The sequence below is a fragment of the Fringilla coelebs genome (genome assembly GCF_963513975.1).
Source record: "Fringilla coelebs genome assembly, chromosome: 3".
Classification (NCBI taxonomy): domain Eukaryota; kingdom Metazoa; phylum Chordata; class Aves; order Passeriformes; family Fringillidae; genus Fringilla; species Fringilla coelebs.
The window spans coordinates 93,843,218-93,858,979 of NC_140030.1; the positions used below are offsets into that span (position 1 = coordinate 93,843,218).

Sequence of the window (15,762 nt, forward strand, 5' to 3'; positions counted from 1 at the left end):
GATATAAGATTTAACCCATAAAGTAGAATTCACAGAAATACACACTGAGCATCCACAACTTTCCATTAAAATTCATGAAATAATATTTTTGCCAAACCATAAGCTAGAGAGCAATAATTCTCATGAAATATAGGTTGCTGCAGAAAGAAATGTACTGCCAAATTTGCAAGAAATATTTTTTCCTATTAGGTCATAAACTTCAGAAGGAAAACCAAAAAGATTATATGTAATGCTTTCTTAATTTACCGATTGAAATTAGCTTCTTTGCTGATTAGAAACTTCAGCTAATTTAACTTCCCAAATTTGGCGCTTCCAGAAAAAATTATGTTGTGATAGATATCCATATAGGGTGCAGGATATAGATGGATTGCATTCCCATGTAAAGTAGCTGCAGAATGTGTCTGACTATCAGCCCTTTTGCTGTTAGTAAATCTATACATCTCAGAGAGCCAGCACTGCTAGCTCTTTTCTACTGTGGGTAAGTGAAATACAAAGCACTTCCTTTGTTTGTACTTAATACCTAAGGCAGGGATCTGGTGTGTTATCTACCAGAATTCATTAACCTGTTCTCAGCCATTTTTTTTCCTTCATGAGCTACTAACACAATGCATTGAGGAACTGCAGCTGACTCATCACAACGCCTGGATTTTCTCTAGGAGAACTGATTCAGTCCGGAAATGAAATTACATGAAAACCTTGACATGAAAAGGCAAAGATGTTAGAAATATTTCTTTATTAACTTAGCAGATGAACAACAAGGACATAGGAACACCTGCATATGGCAGGATGGGGTCTGTTTTACTTTTCTTATAAGTTTGGTAAATTCCACAATATCTTTCTGATTTCCTTATTGTAGAAGTCACAATATCCAATGTTCTTTTTTCTCCCTCAATTTCTCTCTCTCTATTATCATAAATATAAATACAATTTTATAAAAAAGAATATACACACAAACACACACACACATACATATATATTATAATAATTGAGAATATTTTCACAGCATATGCATAACACCAAGGTGCTAGTTCTTAAAGATTTCTGTTGAATTCAACTTGGAGTTGCAGGCAAAATTGTCTCATGCTGATGCCTACATTCACAGGGAATGTACTCTGGGAAATGGCCAAATTAGACTTTATGGTGTTTAGTTTACTCTAACATTAAAATAGAATGAGAATAAACTATGTAATTGATTAGGCATGAAAGGACCTATCCTAGTACTGCTGAAATTTATGCCCAAATGGCCACTGGTTTTCTGCAGAATCAGGATTAAGTCCATCAAGAAAATGTCTATTGTTTTATTTTTATTTTTGGGGTTTTTTTGTGGATTTTTTTTTAGAGGGTTGGGGAATCATGTCCTACTGCCTGCCCAAACTGTAATGTTATAGCATTTTTATACTTCAGAACTGGCCATCCAATTTTAATTTCCACTTAATGAACATCATCAGAAACAGTGGTCACAGAATGGAAACTGGCTATACATGTCAGTCTTGTTAGTATGCCAGCTTTTAGCCACTGTACTAATCTGAAGTGCTGGGCAACACTTCACAGAGGCAGCTAATCATTATTAATTCCTTTAGAATTCATTGCAATAACATCAATCATGGCGAACTCATTCGGTATTAATATGGATGTAATGTGAAAATGAATAATGCACACAAGAGTTTTTATATTCCTATTTTAGAAAAATAGTTATGAACAGTGTATTTCTCTTTCCATCATCAAATCAGAGCTACCAAGAGATTTTCTATCAATTACCTTCATCATCATTCCAGTTGAAATCTTGTCAGAGCAAACATATTTCAAAGGATTATATCCAACTCCATTACAGCATTCTTCGCTCTTTGGAATAAGTTCAGTCTCACAGCATTTTACTGGCACTTGGTCATTCTTTCTAACATGTGCTAGGGGCTCACCACTGGAACCTGAGCAGCATATGGTATCTGACTTATTCACGTACTCCTGCCCACAACAGAACATCCCTGAAATGAACAAACAAACAAAAAATATGAATGTGAAATTTAAGTAAACAGATAGATAAGAAAGGAGAAAGCTCACAATACAATATATCTTGGCATAAACCCACCAGCAGCTGGAATTATGCAGATTTAGCTAAAGTGAGATTAAATTCAAACGTGAGGGGACTGAAGTAAGCATCCTGACTTCCAGACCTGCTGAAAACAATCAAGAATTAGAGAAATAAACAGGGTGCCCTACAATCAACGCTCACCACCCCGGAACTTTTTAAAGAACTTTGCTATGGAACACCACACCAATGTACTGGCCACAGCAGGCTGGAGATGGATTGTTGATGAAAATTTCCTGTAGAATGTAAATATTTTATATTTTAAAGTAGGGGTTCATGTTAGATACCTAGAATGGAATGGGTCACTTGCAAAACACCCACAGTGAAGCTTCAGTCATCTTATACAGAGAATTATCACTCAAGAAGTTGATATCTATATATAATTTGCATTTCTACAGTGGAATTGATAAGCTGCCAAACTTAATTCCACTATCTTTTTTCTGGTTTTAATAATTTCATTTTTAAAAGGAAAGCTCATCATAACCACTGCAATTTTCCACATATTCACATGAAATACCAGTGTTGAACCCAACAACATCTAAAGAAAGGGATAAGTTTTAACTCAGAACCAAACACTACAAACTCCTCTATAACTGGCAATGAAATAAATATTATTACTAATTGAACTGGAAAGATATCACACAAAAGCCAGGGCTGTGATATACTGTTACATCTACACAGTAGTTTGTGTTTGACATAATTTCTGTCGTATGTTGGCATTTCAAACACGGGCAAGAGTGGCCACTTTTTTCACTGCTATTTATTGCAGCAAATCTCTTCTAGAATTCATACATAATGAAAATTAAATCTTTAAAGGTGTGATCCTGCTAAAGCATTCAGAACATTTCATTCCAATCACTGGAATGGCTAAAAATGATGATGTTACTTGCATACTGTACCTTTTTTTCAGGGCTGGTTCTATTCACAGCAATCAAACTGTGATCACCAGCTCTTCAAGAAGTAAAATATTTCCTCTTATTCACAACCTTTTTCCAAATTTTCCTAGGATTCTACCAATTTTAAAGAGAGAATTAATGCAGAAAATGACTCAATTCAATACTAATAAGCAATTCAGACAGCCCCAAGGGACTTCTGACAGGCAAACTAAAATTTTGATAATGAACTGTTTTTCTATTGAAACAAACAAAGCTGTATTCTTTCACTGTGAACCTCATCTTTGTTTAACTGAATTAAATTTTTCAGCCAAGATTTCACTCACATAACAAGAAGTGACTCCCTTTCTAGTTTCTTTGGTAAACCATTACTTCTTTAATTATTATCAACCTTGTTCCAGTGTGATAAATTGCTAATTACTTAATACCCTAATCAGCGTTCATTCTTTGCACAGATAAACTGTGACAGCGCCATTAATTTAAATAGTAATTTCACTTAATGGCCAGAACGGCACACCAGATTTTTATGCAGCATTTTCTGAAGACTGCATCCATCACTGCAATATTCTGACATAAAGATGTCTGACGTGCACTAACTCACTTAGGGAGAGCAGATGTTGCAGAGCAGAGTTTGGTAGTAATTCCCAGAGTGCATCACTTCAGCATGAATGAGCTGCAAAGGCAGAGGTAGACAATCTTCTGAAACTGCATTGCATAGCCTCTGACCTTTCCTTAATTTATCACATGTAGCACTTGACTCCTGAACCTTGACACCTCAAATGTACAATTTTAAATATGCTCCAAGAAAAACAAAATAGGACCATGTAATATTGATGGATTGATTTGCCGTCTAAAAATTGCTTTATTCAATTGCCTAAGGATCTAGAAATTCCTATAAACCCTTGCTGAATCCAGTAAAACATCAAAATGTAAACTATTTGTTTGTAACTCAGTTGGAATGTGTGTGTCATATTTTATATATTTAAGTTTCATAGGCACGTAATGCATTATAGCAAAAAGAAAATCCATGGGCTGGAAAAGGCACTTCCTGCTAACACTGATTTCTGTCAACAACTATTTCATGTTCATCCCCAGAAACTGAAAAAAATTTATAAACCTAGCTGAGTGATGAATTACTAATTTAGTAAATCTGCAAAACCAATGCTTTCAAAAGGGAAAAAATGAGTATTAAAAGGCTTAGCCTTTGGAGCCAGAATAGAGGATCAACAAAATACGGAGCCAGTGTACATTGCAAGCTACTCCAAAAATCCTTGGCTTACATGTGGGTATTGCAACTATTACAGATCAGGAACATAACAGTACAAAGCATCATCTTTCATGAGTTTGGGATGTCAGTATAGTGGCATTAAAAGGAAAAAAAAAGAAAGAAAGAAAAAAAAAGACAACACAGTGAGAGAGAAAATCCAAGAGTGGTTTTAACTGGCATTATCCTTTATAGCCAGAAATAGAGAACTTTAGAGAATCACACTGCAGCAGTGGGGCTCAGGATGTGCCTGTTCACCAATGCCAGACTTTGCCAGTAGATGTCTCTATGGTCACCCCACTAAATAAGGCCAACGAGGGGTGAAAAAGGAAACCTAAGAAACCTAAGAAAAGATAAATTAATAAATAAAGAGAAAAAAAAGTAATGTCGGATGGATGAAAAATCTCTTTTTGCAAGGTAGACTCTCTGAAAAAGGTATGTAATGGCAAGTGAAAAAGCTCTATGATTCAAGCTCTTAAACTATCATTCAGTGCAAATCTGGATCTAGATTCAGCAAAAAGACACTGATTTTGAACTGGTCATGCAACAAAGTAAGATTATGTACAAGGCTTGCACTTTTAGTGATCAAGTTTTTTTCATATGTTTTTTTTTGAAGGACTTAAAGCTCTCAAACAAAAGCTTTAAATTGTCACTAGATTTTTAGCTATGGCATTCATTGCCAAGTGCAAAACAGTGCTTCAGAAGCAATTCAGCTTTTGCATAAAACCACCTCCGTTACCTCTTCTCCTTCCAGACAATGAGATCAGCCTTCCAATTACCATATTCTTGCAAAATTCTACTTATCCATTTGCCAGTGATAAGTAAATTATGTTTTTGTGTAAGAGCATTTTTTCCATTAGAATAATTACAATAATTAGGATAGGAAGCAGGTAGATTTTTATGCCTGGCTTGTGCATTTTCGTGATGTATTTAGCAAGGCTGAATTACTCCAAGAAATTAAGCAAAAACCAATTGAGCATGATCTATATGATATGATAAGAAACCACCATCTATTCTACGCTTAATGCAAAAGAATACGATCTCTTTTCAACTGTGGCGCTAATTCATCTTTCAAACCTGTATTTGTGTTCAGCTGCGTGCTGGCTCACAGCGTTAAGTCCTCACAGAAAACCCATCAGCAATGAAAAAAGCCACTGTTTTCTTTTTCAATGGCCAAAAAAAATGTCATCCCAACCCATTCTTGGGAAAAATAGTGTAAATGATTGAGCGCTATAGGCTAAACACATTTTTAAAAGAGAGATATAAAGGTTTTTTAAATATATATATTTAAGGGAAAAAAAAAACCTGTTAAGAATACATATATACTGAAATGAAGAACATAACTTTCATCCCAAGATACCTGTATTACACTCCTACACAACTCATCTGCCCAGAGAGAGCAGTAAAAACATAAACGCTACCCCAGCAGTTCTGTTCCAACAGCATCTGTTAATTCACTCCATTTATAAAATACATATTGACAAAGACAACTGAACTGGGACCAGAGAGATTTGATTTGGTGTGAGAAAGTCAATTCAATGTGATTTTGTTAAAGGGCTCCTGCAGGCAAATAAAAGAGTTTAAGTAATAAAGTACATAAAGAGATGTTTTATGAGCCAGCCCCGTCTTGTGGCAGCCGCACAATGTGCGGCAATGCAAGAGGGCCTTGCTCAAAGCTGGTATTGAGAGCATGGATGCTGTAGATCAAGCACAATTAGGAATCACAATGAGAGGCAGCTAAAATCATGCAAGCAGTGCTGCTCACGGCTCACACCATGAGTCGCCAGTGGAAGGGAAGGATGGCATGGAAAACACAGAAACCATGGCAATGCTCATCTGATTACATCATCCTAACAATCAGCACCCAACGAGGGTGCTCCTAACTACCAGAGCCACTGAAGGATCCAGGGAATACAAAAAATTAACTGAAGACAGAGCTTATTTTTTGGAGAAAGGAGGAGTTCAGCCTTCAGATCTGGATTCTTAGTTATATATTGAGATTCTTAGTTGTACAACTAAGAAGCTCGAACTGGCACACACCATCACTCAGCTTTGTACACCAAGCATAGCTGGGTTCTAAACCTTCATTATTTCTGTATTTTGAAATCAGGCTCCCTTTTCACACCACAATAGTTTCTGAAGTCTTTTTGTCAGGCTGAGAAAGCCTAAGGCTGATGGGATATAATTTGTCTAATAACTGTGGAAAGAAAAGACACATGAAAATATCTGAATAGGTTTTCTAATAATACCTCCAATGTCTGTCCTCAGATAGTTGCAAAGTGTTTAATAAGGAAGTAGGGTTCAGATTGTACCTCTAAATGACGGAGTAATTTCCTATAATTTCCAAGAAATTAATGGGATACACTAGATGAGCCAGTGAGCATTGCTGGAGATTAATTTTTTGTTAATTTTAAACTACAGCAGGTTTAGCCCCATGTGAGGGATGAACACAAGAGAGTGACATGGACCACTAAGCAGACACCATTGCAATCCTCAGTTTCCAGGTGACTAACCCCACATTTCCAGAGCAAATGGAAAATCCCTGGGATGCATGGTGGCACAAGGTGGTCAATCTAACTTCACTGAGGGCACCAGTCCTCTTTCCTGTCTTGCACAGGGAAAGATCATTCACTCCTTTTGAACTGTCTGGTTTCTTCAGCCCTTGCAGCTTTTGCACAAAGGCAAAGAAGGTTACTGCAAGCTCAGCATTTTGGAGTATAGGTGACTAAAGTGCAACAACTTTTTAACAAATTGGCACACACACTTCAAACCTGAGTGTGTCACTTCTGAATGGCTGGTGTCACAAGAGATTTAGAAAGACGAAGAGCTTTTTTTTTTGAGGATTTATCACTCACCTGTGAGAGGTCTGTATGCAGTCCCTTCCTTTTCATCACCACAACAGACCGAGTCCATGCTTATGACCCTTCCACCACAGCACTGCTGATTGAAACTGTCATGCAGGGATCCACCACAGCAGATTTGATTGCCCGAGGTGGAGTAAGGCATTCCCTGGCAGCAGGAATCACCAATTCCAACTGAAACTCTGTTTTCCTCTTTGTTAGGGCAGCATACTTCTCCTGTCAATATAAAAAATACAATTAAAGATTTTATCCATTTATAGCCCTTGAAATTCCTGAGAGGCTTTCATTAGATAGCAACAAATCTGGATTCACACAGCTTCATGTACAGAACTTCCCATGTGAGACAACAGAATTACTTGGTGTGTTTTGGAATGCTATAAAAGTATTATAATAATTTGCAATAATGATTAAAGAAATGTGCATTCATTAATTCAGGTCAAGACTCCAGAAGATATCAAAAGGCAAGCATGACAGAGACAAAGCTGAGAAGTGCAATGAAAATAATGTCTGTGCATATGACAATTATACAAATAAAAACTTTTTGGAATTGCAGCTACACAGTAAAGAGAGCACTCTTGCTATGTTTAACAGAACCATCAGGCTACTTATCCTCTGCAAAAAACTTTCTTTTCTCCTTCAAAATCATTCCAAACTCATCTTGATGAATCAATTCACAATGCTTAAATAATTTTTCATGTTTGAGTGTCGCTCAGGACTTCATCTCACAGTGAATTTAAGGATTAAACTCGCTTTAAAAATTAAATATCACCATCACAATTGGTGGGCTTGGCTGCTATTTAAGCAAAATCATCAGCTTTTGCAGGAAAAGACTGTAGGATGACTGCCAACGAGACTGACATTGTAATGGTGGGATGGAGTAGACTGGAATAAGCTGTGAACAAAGCACATACTTTTATAAAGGATACAAAAATGTTGATAAATGGTAATAATTTTCATTCATTAGTGTCTGCTAGTGAATCAAATTGAGTTGATTCAATGTTCTAATATTTTTATATTATTTTTCTGTGTTGCAGTGTTTTCTGTGGCTCAAATGTCGTTTGGAAGGAGGAATGGTTTTGTTTTGCTTTTGAAGATGGATAGTAGAGTTGAATAAAGTATGTTGATTCCTAAATGTTAATCAAAGAAATGCGTTTTTATTTTAAAACTCATCTTTCTCCTTAAAAGCCATATCTCAAGTTATTTTCTTATGAAAGGTTGGGAATTAGAGACAGAGAGCTCCAAACTCAAAGCAGCTTTTGTTGGAAATAAACATGTGCTGAGATTGTAACAGATGAGGGAGAACAGTGCTCTCCTTTCTCCCCATATTCCTTGCCAAAGAGGTACCTGGGTGGTAGTAGCATTATTTGTTCTGCCTCCCATCTTAGTTCTGGGGTGGATGTTTGCGCTTCTTTGTGTACTAGTGTTTCAGAAACTGAGATTCTGCCTCCTAATTTGTAATCTTCATGCCTCCAGCCCAGTATGCTTCAGCACATCCTGAGCTATTGAGCTGGCCAAACAACATCTGGGAAATATGTATGCTTAAAGAGTTTCCTGTATAAATAACTTTATTTGATAAAGTCAATAATAACCAAAAAAAAGATGAGAACAAATTTTTGGAGTATAATGGATATAATTCATCAAGGTACTTCATCATATTTTCCTGAATTCCTCGGAAGCTAATTTAGTTGCTACACAGAGAAAGTATTAAAACACAGACTGTAGCTTACATCTATTGGAAATAAAACAATTTTTTTTAAAGAACTATTAGACATAAGACACAAAGTATCAGTAACCTTCTCATTAACCTCTCAAAATGGGTTCCATTCCAAGCTAGGCTTGAAAATGTTCTCCCTCTGAAAACTACTATGCAGTCTTACCAGTTAATTGTTATCCTTATCAAAGAATGACCCACATTAACATTTAGCTTGAGGTTATTAGCATATTTATAAAAATAAAAAAGAAAAAAGTGACCAGCAGTGTTCATGTTGCTGCCCTTTAGAGTATAGAAAAATAATGCAGCAAGTATACTTAGAAAATTTGTTTAAAATCAAGTTCAAACATTCACTGTTTCATGCTTGCGGACTGCTGACTGAACAAGAACTACTTTCAGACATAAGACATTTTGTTCCACTGTGCTTTTCTTTCTTGATGTAAACAACATTAAGCTAGTTAACATAGACCACTGGATGGGGACAGAGGTCACAGTATAATCTCTCAATTTCAGTACACTGAGATTAATGAGGTCAGCAAAATACACTTCTCTGGTTCTTCCATGTGATAGCACTTTTCTGATGACATCATGGAAGGCATTCTAATATTGTGATATATTAATTACTTTTCAAAAGATCAGAACTTGGGATGTGCTGAACGTGTTGGCAAAATGTCAAGCATTTCTGAGCCCATGGAATGTGTGCCAGCTCGTGAGTAATGGAAGCATTTTAGTTCCTGACCTGACAATTGCCTACAAAGACTTATATGCTCTGAACACTGGCCCCATGAAAGGGATCTCTCCTCCCCCTTTTCCTCCCTTTCCTGTCAAAAATGACCCACCAACAAACTGGAAAACCAAACTATGGACAGTAACGCAGAAGCACACTTTTGGCAAACTTCCCAAATCGCTCTGAGAATAAGAAAAGGATAAATTACCATCAAAGTTAATGCACGTGGGAGGTATACTTTGATCTGTAACAATAGTGGAAACAAAGAGTAGACAATGTAGAAACAAGTAGAAGTGATGTCATGTCATCCAGAATATCAACACCAAAGGCTAACAACTGTTCAACAACAGAAATGGCTATGGAAAATCATGTGGGGTCAAGTCAGGCAGAGAACTAAACTTCACTGCTAAATTGCTTGATGGTGCTCCTATTAAGGAGAACTGCCCTCGCCATTATGCAGCACTTACTGCAATTAAGTATAGTTTGGCACAAATTAGTTCTCCAGGAAATGACCCAATCACCAGGTTTCATCAATTAAGCCTTTCTTGTATAAACAGAGTGTACTGTGTTTAGAAGGCAAAGTGACTGCAATTTCCTTTGCAGCACAAGTCTCGAAGACATCTATATATCTTGATAATTCTCACATTTATTGTTTTCTTTCTCCTTGGTTTAACAAATACATCAACTTTGCTGTTTTGTTTCATTCAAGCAGTGGAAAGGAGTTGTCTCTTACCTACTAAAACTCTGGTGTAATAACCACCACAGCACTGATGTTTTGGTTGCACAGCATGTATCTGCCCACCACAGCAAACCCCTGGTGAATTAAGAATAAATGGAATGTACTTGTCCTCACAGCATTGGAAGCCAGGTTTATTGTCGTGCAGAATCCCATTACAACATACCTAGAAGTAGTAAAAAAAAAAAAAAGAAAAATAAAAGAAAGAGATCAGTAAGAAGGCAGTATCTGTTAAACAGAACATAATGAGTTGTCTGGCAAAACAACGTCTATGAAAACATGCATCCTAGCGCAGACACTAATAGGACTGCAGTCGAATAAAATGTAACTTGGCTAAAATTCTGTGCCCTCCAGCATTATCAGACTTCAATAAACTACTGTGTATCTGACAGAATGCTGCTATTCTGTGGCCTTCAACCATACTGCACCTTAATAAAATAGTCCGTTAATATGAATCATCTTCATATGCCTTGCAGGCTGTTTGAGTCGCTCACTGTGGAGTAGATTGCAATGTGGATTTAGTCTACCATCACCTGACCCTTTTTTTTTTTTTCCTTCCTAATTCTTTTTTTTTTTTTTTTTTTTTTCATTTATGATGAAACCCTTACAACTAAAAAACAGTATTTCCCGATATGAGCTTTTGGGTTTTCTTTCACATAAAAATAAGTGGAATTATCTTATAGCACATGATCACTTAATTGTGACCATAGTTCTTCAGACAATGTGATCTCAAGAGAATAGTATTTATATAAGGACTTTTTTTTTTTTTCAGAATAAAATTTATATGGAAATGAATTTTGAAAAGGCCTTTTAACTGTGGACTTCTTTCTAGGTGTTGTCAAGAAAATTATATGCTTGAACAATCAAATATTTATTTGTACACTTACTCCTGTGTCAGTGGAGTGGCACACTGAATACCCAGCAAATCATACAGCACAGTCAGTAGAATAATCATAAAATGGTAAACTTGGAACCTACAGCCAGTGCAACTTATATCAGCTTCTTCCAGCTAGACATGAAACAGAGTTGGCAGGAGAGCAGAGATATTAGAGCAGAGCTCCTCCTTTGTTTTCTTTGGAAATGGACCTCTTCCACTACTGACTTTTATCATGTCCTAAATCAGGTTAGCTTAGCAACAAAGAAAGAAAGTGTTCCTCTGAAGGATCTTTTGTTTACCTAGGTACTTTAACTATTACTTGAGAAAAAAAACTTTTAGAAATGTATATTAATAGGTTCAGGCCATCTCTTTTGTATTATAATTATAATGCTAATAAAAATGAATACAAACAAAACTATTGGTTTTCTGATGTCATACACTCTCTTTGACTTCAGAAGGATGATGCTTTGTTTTGTTCACTTTTGAATGGCCATTATTCCATGACTCTTGGGAGTATAGGTTAGGTTCTGAAGTTACAATTTACAATACATAAACAATAGGTAACCCACAATTAACATCAGGTAGGACAGAGGAGGTTCCTGTTTCCTCATTATATTTTTAGGTTTTATAACTTTATATGCTTTGAATTGTGACACTATTTTCTGCTTTTCCAACGCACTTTCTCCTTCAGCATCAATTTTAGACTACCAATGTAGCTGAATTTCATAATTTTCAGGAATTTTGGATCTCTGTAGGCACTATTATATTATTTTGCTGCCGATTTTGTCACTGAAAATATCACCCCATCTATGAATTTCATTAACCTACTGTTCTTTCTTCCAGATCATTACCTAAGATGTCAAATAAAACTCTGCTTTAGAACTCTTCTCTGTTTCCTAGCTTTTGGATATTTTGCAATGACTGGCATGCACTCGAGGCTGAGTTTTTCTTAATTTACAATTGGCTACAAAGAAATCTGAAAGCTTACCTGGTCTCTCTGTATTTCCAAGTGGCTAAAAAGCATTCTTAAAAATGCAAACCCAAGTCCTATTGGGCCACTTAGCTCAGAATAGGTCACCTTTAGGTGACAAAGGTTCTTGACATTTGTAAAAATGCCCTCTGTCGTGTCCATTTTACTGCTACCTGAGCTTGAGACAGCAGCCATAAATTCTGTACCTGCCTGCATGAAAGGAGGCCAAACACATGTTTCTTGGGCATTCTTGGTCCCAATTTGTGCCCCTTGGGATTGTCAGGTGTCTCCCTCTGTGATCTGTCCGGCCCAATACCACCTCTTCTTTTCATGGATTTCATTTGTCATCCCATTTTTCACTCTTTTTACTCAAATTTCACCTGTACACAGTCTGTCCACCTTTCAGATAAAGAAAGGTGCACATCTTTGGCTTTATCCAGGCTCAGATGCTTGAGCAGCCATTTTACTTTCCATGAGATGCTTCCAGTTTTAAGAAATACTACTTGCCTTTTGAATCCTCTGTAGAAAGGGCTGCTCTGCATATTTCACACCAATACCAGGAGGGCCATTTTAGTACTAACTCTACAACATTCAGTTTAAAACACTGCTTGTAAGATTGTATTATTATTATTATTATTATTATTATTATTATTATTATTATTATTATTATTATTATTATTATTATTATTATTGTCTCTCCTTTTACTCCTCAATTCCTGCACAAAATTCCCAGCTGTACATCCAGCTGTGCTACAAAAGTTTCAGCAGCTACTTTGTCTTGTTAAAATTACCTAAGATCCTCGGTATTTCTCGACAATCTATGGACAGTTTCCAAAGAGGGGCCCAGTCAGTTCTAGAACACATTCAGACTCTCATCTGGCATTACCAACTGATACAGTCAGTGCTATTATTATGTAGTTTCATAACATCCTCTGCAGTCAGCTGTAAATTGTTAAAGAACACTTTTTTGGCAGTCCTCTAGAGATAGTCTCTTTTTGCATCGATAGGCAGCCCAAGGATTCTGCATTATCAATCCATAAAAACCCCCCAAACGATTCAAGTAATGCTAAAATTGCATCACAGAAAAAGAAGAAAAGCAGATGGATTGAGAGTTACAGTGGCAAAAGGTTATTATGAGCTCATCCTCTTACATCTAAATGCGACAGTCCCAACTGGATGGCGATATCCTGTACATGGAAGCAGAAGCCCTGCAGTGAACAAATACAGTGCCACCAGCATTTTAGGCAGGTTGGAGATCTCACCCTTGTAAAGAGAGTATGCTCAACATACACTTGGTAACCAGAGCATCTTTACTATCTATGGAGATGATACAAGGTGTTCATCCTTAGCTGTCAGGGGAGCCCTTAAAAATATCAGTAACTTCACAAAGTAACTCACAAATCAGTCCTGTCATTCTCTTCCCACCCAAGCACACAGAGGGACTGTGATGCAGGAGCACAGGGACTGGGAAGGTTGGGCACAAAGGAAGGCTTATGATGATGCCTGAGAAAGGCTAACTCAGCCATGACACTAGCACAGAGTACTAGATATCAAATGTGGCAGGCAGGATTACACAATATTATAACAATTTTCAAAAATACTCCAAACTTATCTAAGCAACTCTCTTTTAATTACAATTGTGTCATCCCTGATCCCTCTGCTTACTGAAGACTTTGCTGAAGGATATTATCTGGCCTTATGGACACATGCCAGTTGAGCTAAGACTGATTTACTCAAATAAACAGATGTGCTAGGCAGCCATGTTTATCCTTCTTGTCAAACGCTTGCTGCCAGGGCCACTTTGTGAAATAGCAATTCACAAAACACTCTCAGGAATTCCTATTAGCTACAGGAGTTCATTAAAAATTTCTGCCTGTGGAGCAAACACCAGAGTAATGATTGACCCATCATGTTCTCATGTGAGAGGGAATATTTTAAATTAGCAAGGCTCATTCTTTTTTTTACTTAAATTATCTCTGAATCTATAAAGACACCCTTTTCAGCTAAGTGTACTCACTCAGGCATTTCTTTTCTCAAACTGTTGTTCTCTTTTGGTAATTGATACAGACTTAGATCTAAAATCCATGAGCAGAAATTATTGTTATTCTCTTACAAATCCCTATATATTATCTTCCTAAAATGAGTTTTGTTTCCTGTCTTTCAGGTATGTTACAACAAGAAGTGTAATATTTTTAAAGGTTCTCTATGCCTGAAAGAACTTGAAAAGAATTTGCACAATATTGCTAACGTTAATAGTAAATTTTGCATAAATATTGATGGGATACCCTTCACCAGTGTCAAGATGTGTTATGTTTCACTGCTGACAGCTTTTGAAGCTGGCTATCAAGCCACTGTTTTACTCCTCCTGTCCTTAAAAAAGAGTCCTGCTGGCATTTTTAATAAATGGCATGTTAATTACAATAGTAAAGGGGTAAGCCTGTACTTCTTACTAATGTCAGTTTTGTTTGATTAGTTCATTAACTACAGATTTATACAGCTTGTTGCACTTGAAAATAAAAAGTGCTAAAGCTGTATTAACACCTTCAGTCAGGACCCTTTTAACCACTGATGCTCAGACTCTCAATGCAAAGAAAGTAGAAATAATTAGCCCTTATGCCACTCCTTTAATCACATTTTAACTGTACCTCTTCTCCTTATTTTCAGAGTTCACCTCAGGCTGTCAGTAAAAACAGATGCACAGTTTGGTAGCTCCATGGTTAATACAGAAATGCCTTTCCTATTGATGCTGAGATTATGCTACCTGATGGGTGAAACTCAGGCAACACTCCCTTGTTAATGAAGTACCTCTGCAAACCTCATGGTCACGAGACTTCACATACAGGTAGAGTTATGGATCACATCTTACTGGAAAAGATCACATCTTTCTCTACATGGATCTTTATGGATCACACCTTTCTCTACATGTAGAGAAAGACTGACAATTTTGGCAACTTGGGAATACTCAACAATTTGTCACTATAAAAGGCCCACAGGACATAGGGACCCTCCTGGCAGCAGACAAAATTCAACATCAGAGTGTATTCTCAGTTCTTCTGCAAAAATACACACACAAAAATATTTCTAAATTCTTTCTGTGTTCAAGGAATAAATCCATGCAAGTCTGATTAAACACCAGGGTAAGGATACTAGGAACAACAACGTGTTAGCTTTAGTTAAAATAACAAAGAATCCTAACATTGAAGCAGAAAGCTGGATAAAAACTAGAAAGAAAAAGTAGATATCTGATGCAAAGATTATTTAGGATGGGACAAATGTTTGGTCTTCACTGGGCTTAATATCAGTGCATGTGCCCATAAATGTGCATGCACACATGTCCCTTGTAGTGAAAAGGCCACTTGCCCTTTTAGAGATTCCCCGGGTGGCTTGGAGCGAGGTGGCTTATTTGCAGAGCACAGTCCCACGCAGAGGCTCTAGCCTGGATCCCAAGCGCAGAGCACACACCGCAGTGCAGCCAGGCTGCTTCCCTTCCCACTGCCTTTCTCACAGAGCTGAACCACTTGGCTGGACCCAGCTCAGCCAGTGCTGGATGAAGAGTCCCCGCATCCCACTCTGCTGAACAGTGACAATACACCCTGGTATTTCTTTTACTGGAGTGGATTAAATTTTGAAGATCTCT

At 37.0% G+C, this 15,762-nt stretch overlaps 1 protein-coding gene across 1 annotated transcript in view; it reads right to left on the reverse strand.

The window, feature by feature from the left end:
- USH2A (usherin) overlaps window positions 1–15,762 on the reverse strand; it is a gene marked incomplete at its 3' end in the record, with an annotated part of 372,555 nt that overhangs the window by 82,761 nt on the left and 274,032 nt on the right. The window contains exons 48-50 of the mRNA XM_084203202.1: window positions 10,276–10,444; window positions 7,099–7,320; window positions 1,759–1,982 (exon numbers count right to left, since the gene is read on the reverse strand). Coding sequence (XP_084059328.1) covers window positions 1,759–1,982; window positions 7,099–7,320; window positions 10,276–10,444 — 615 coding nt within the window. The remainder of the gene's footprint in view (window positions 1–1,758; window positions 1,983–7,098; window positions 7,321–10,275; window positions 10,445–15,762) is intronic.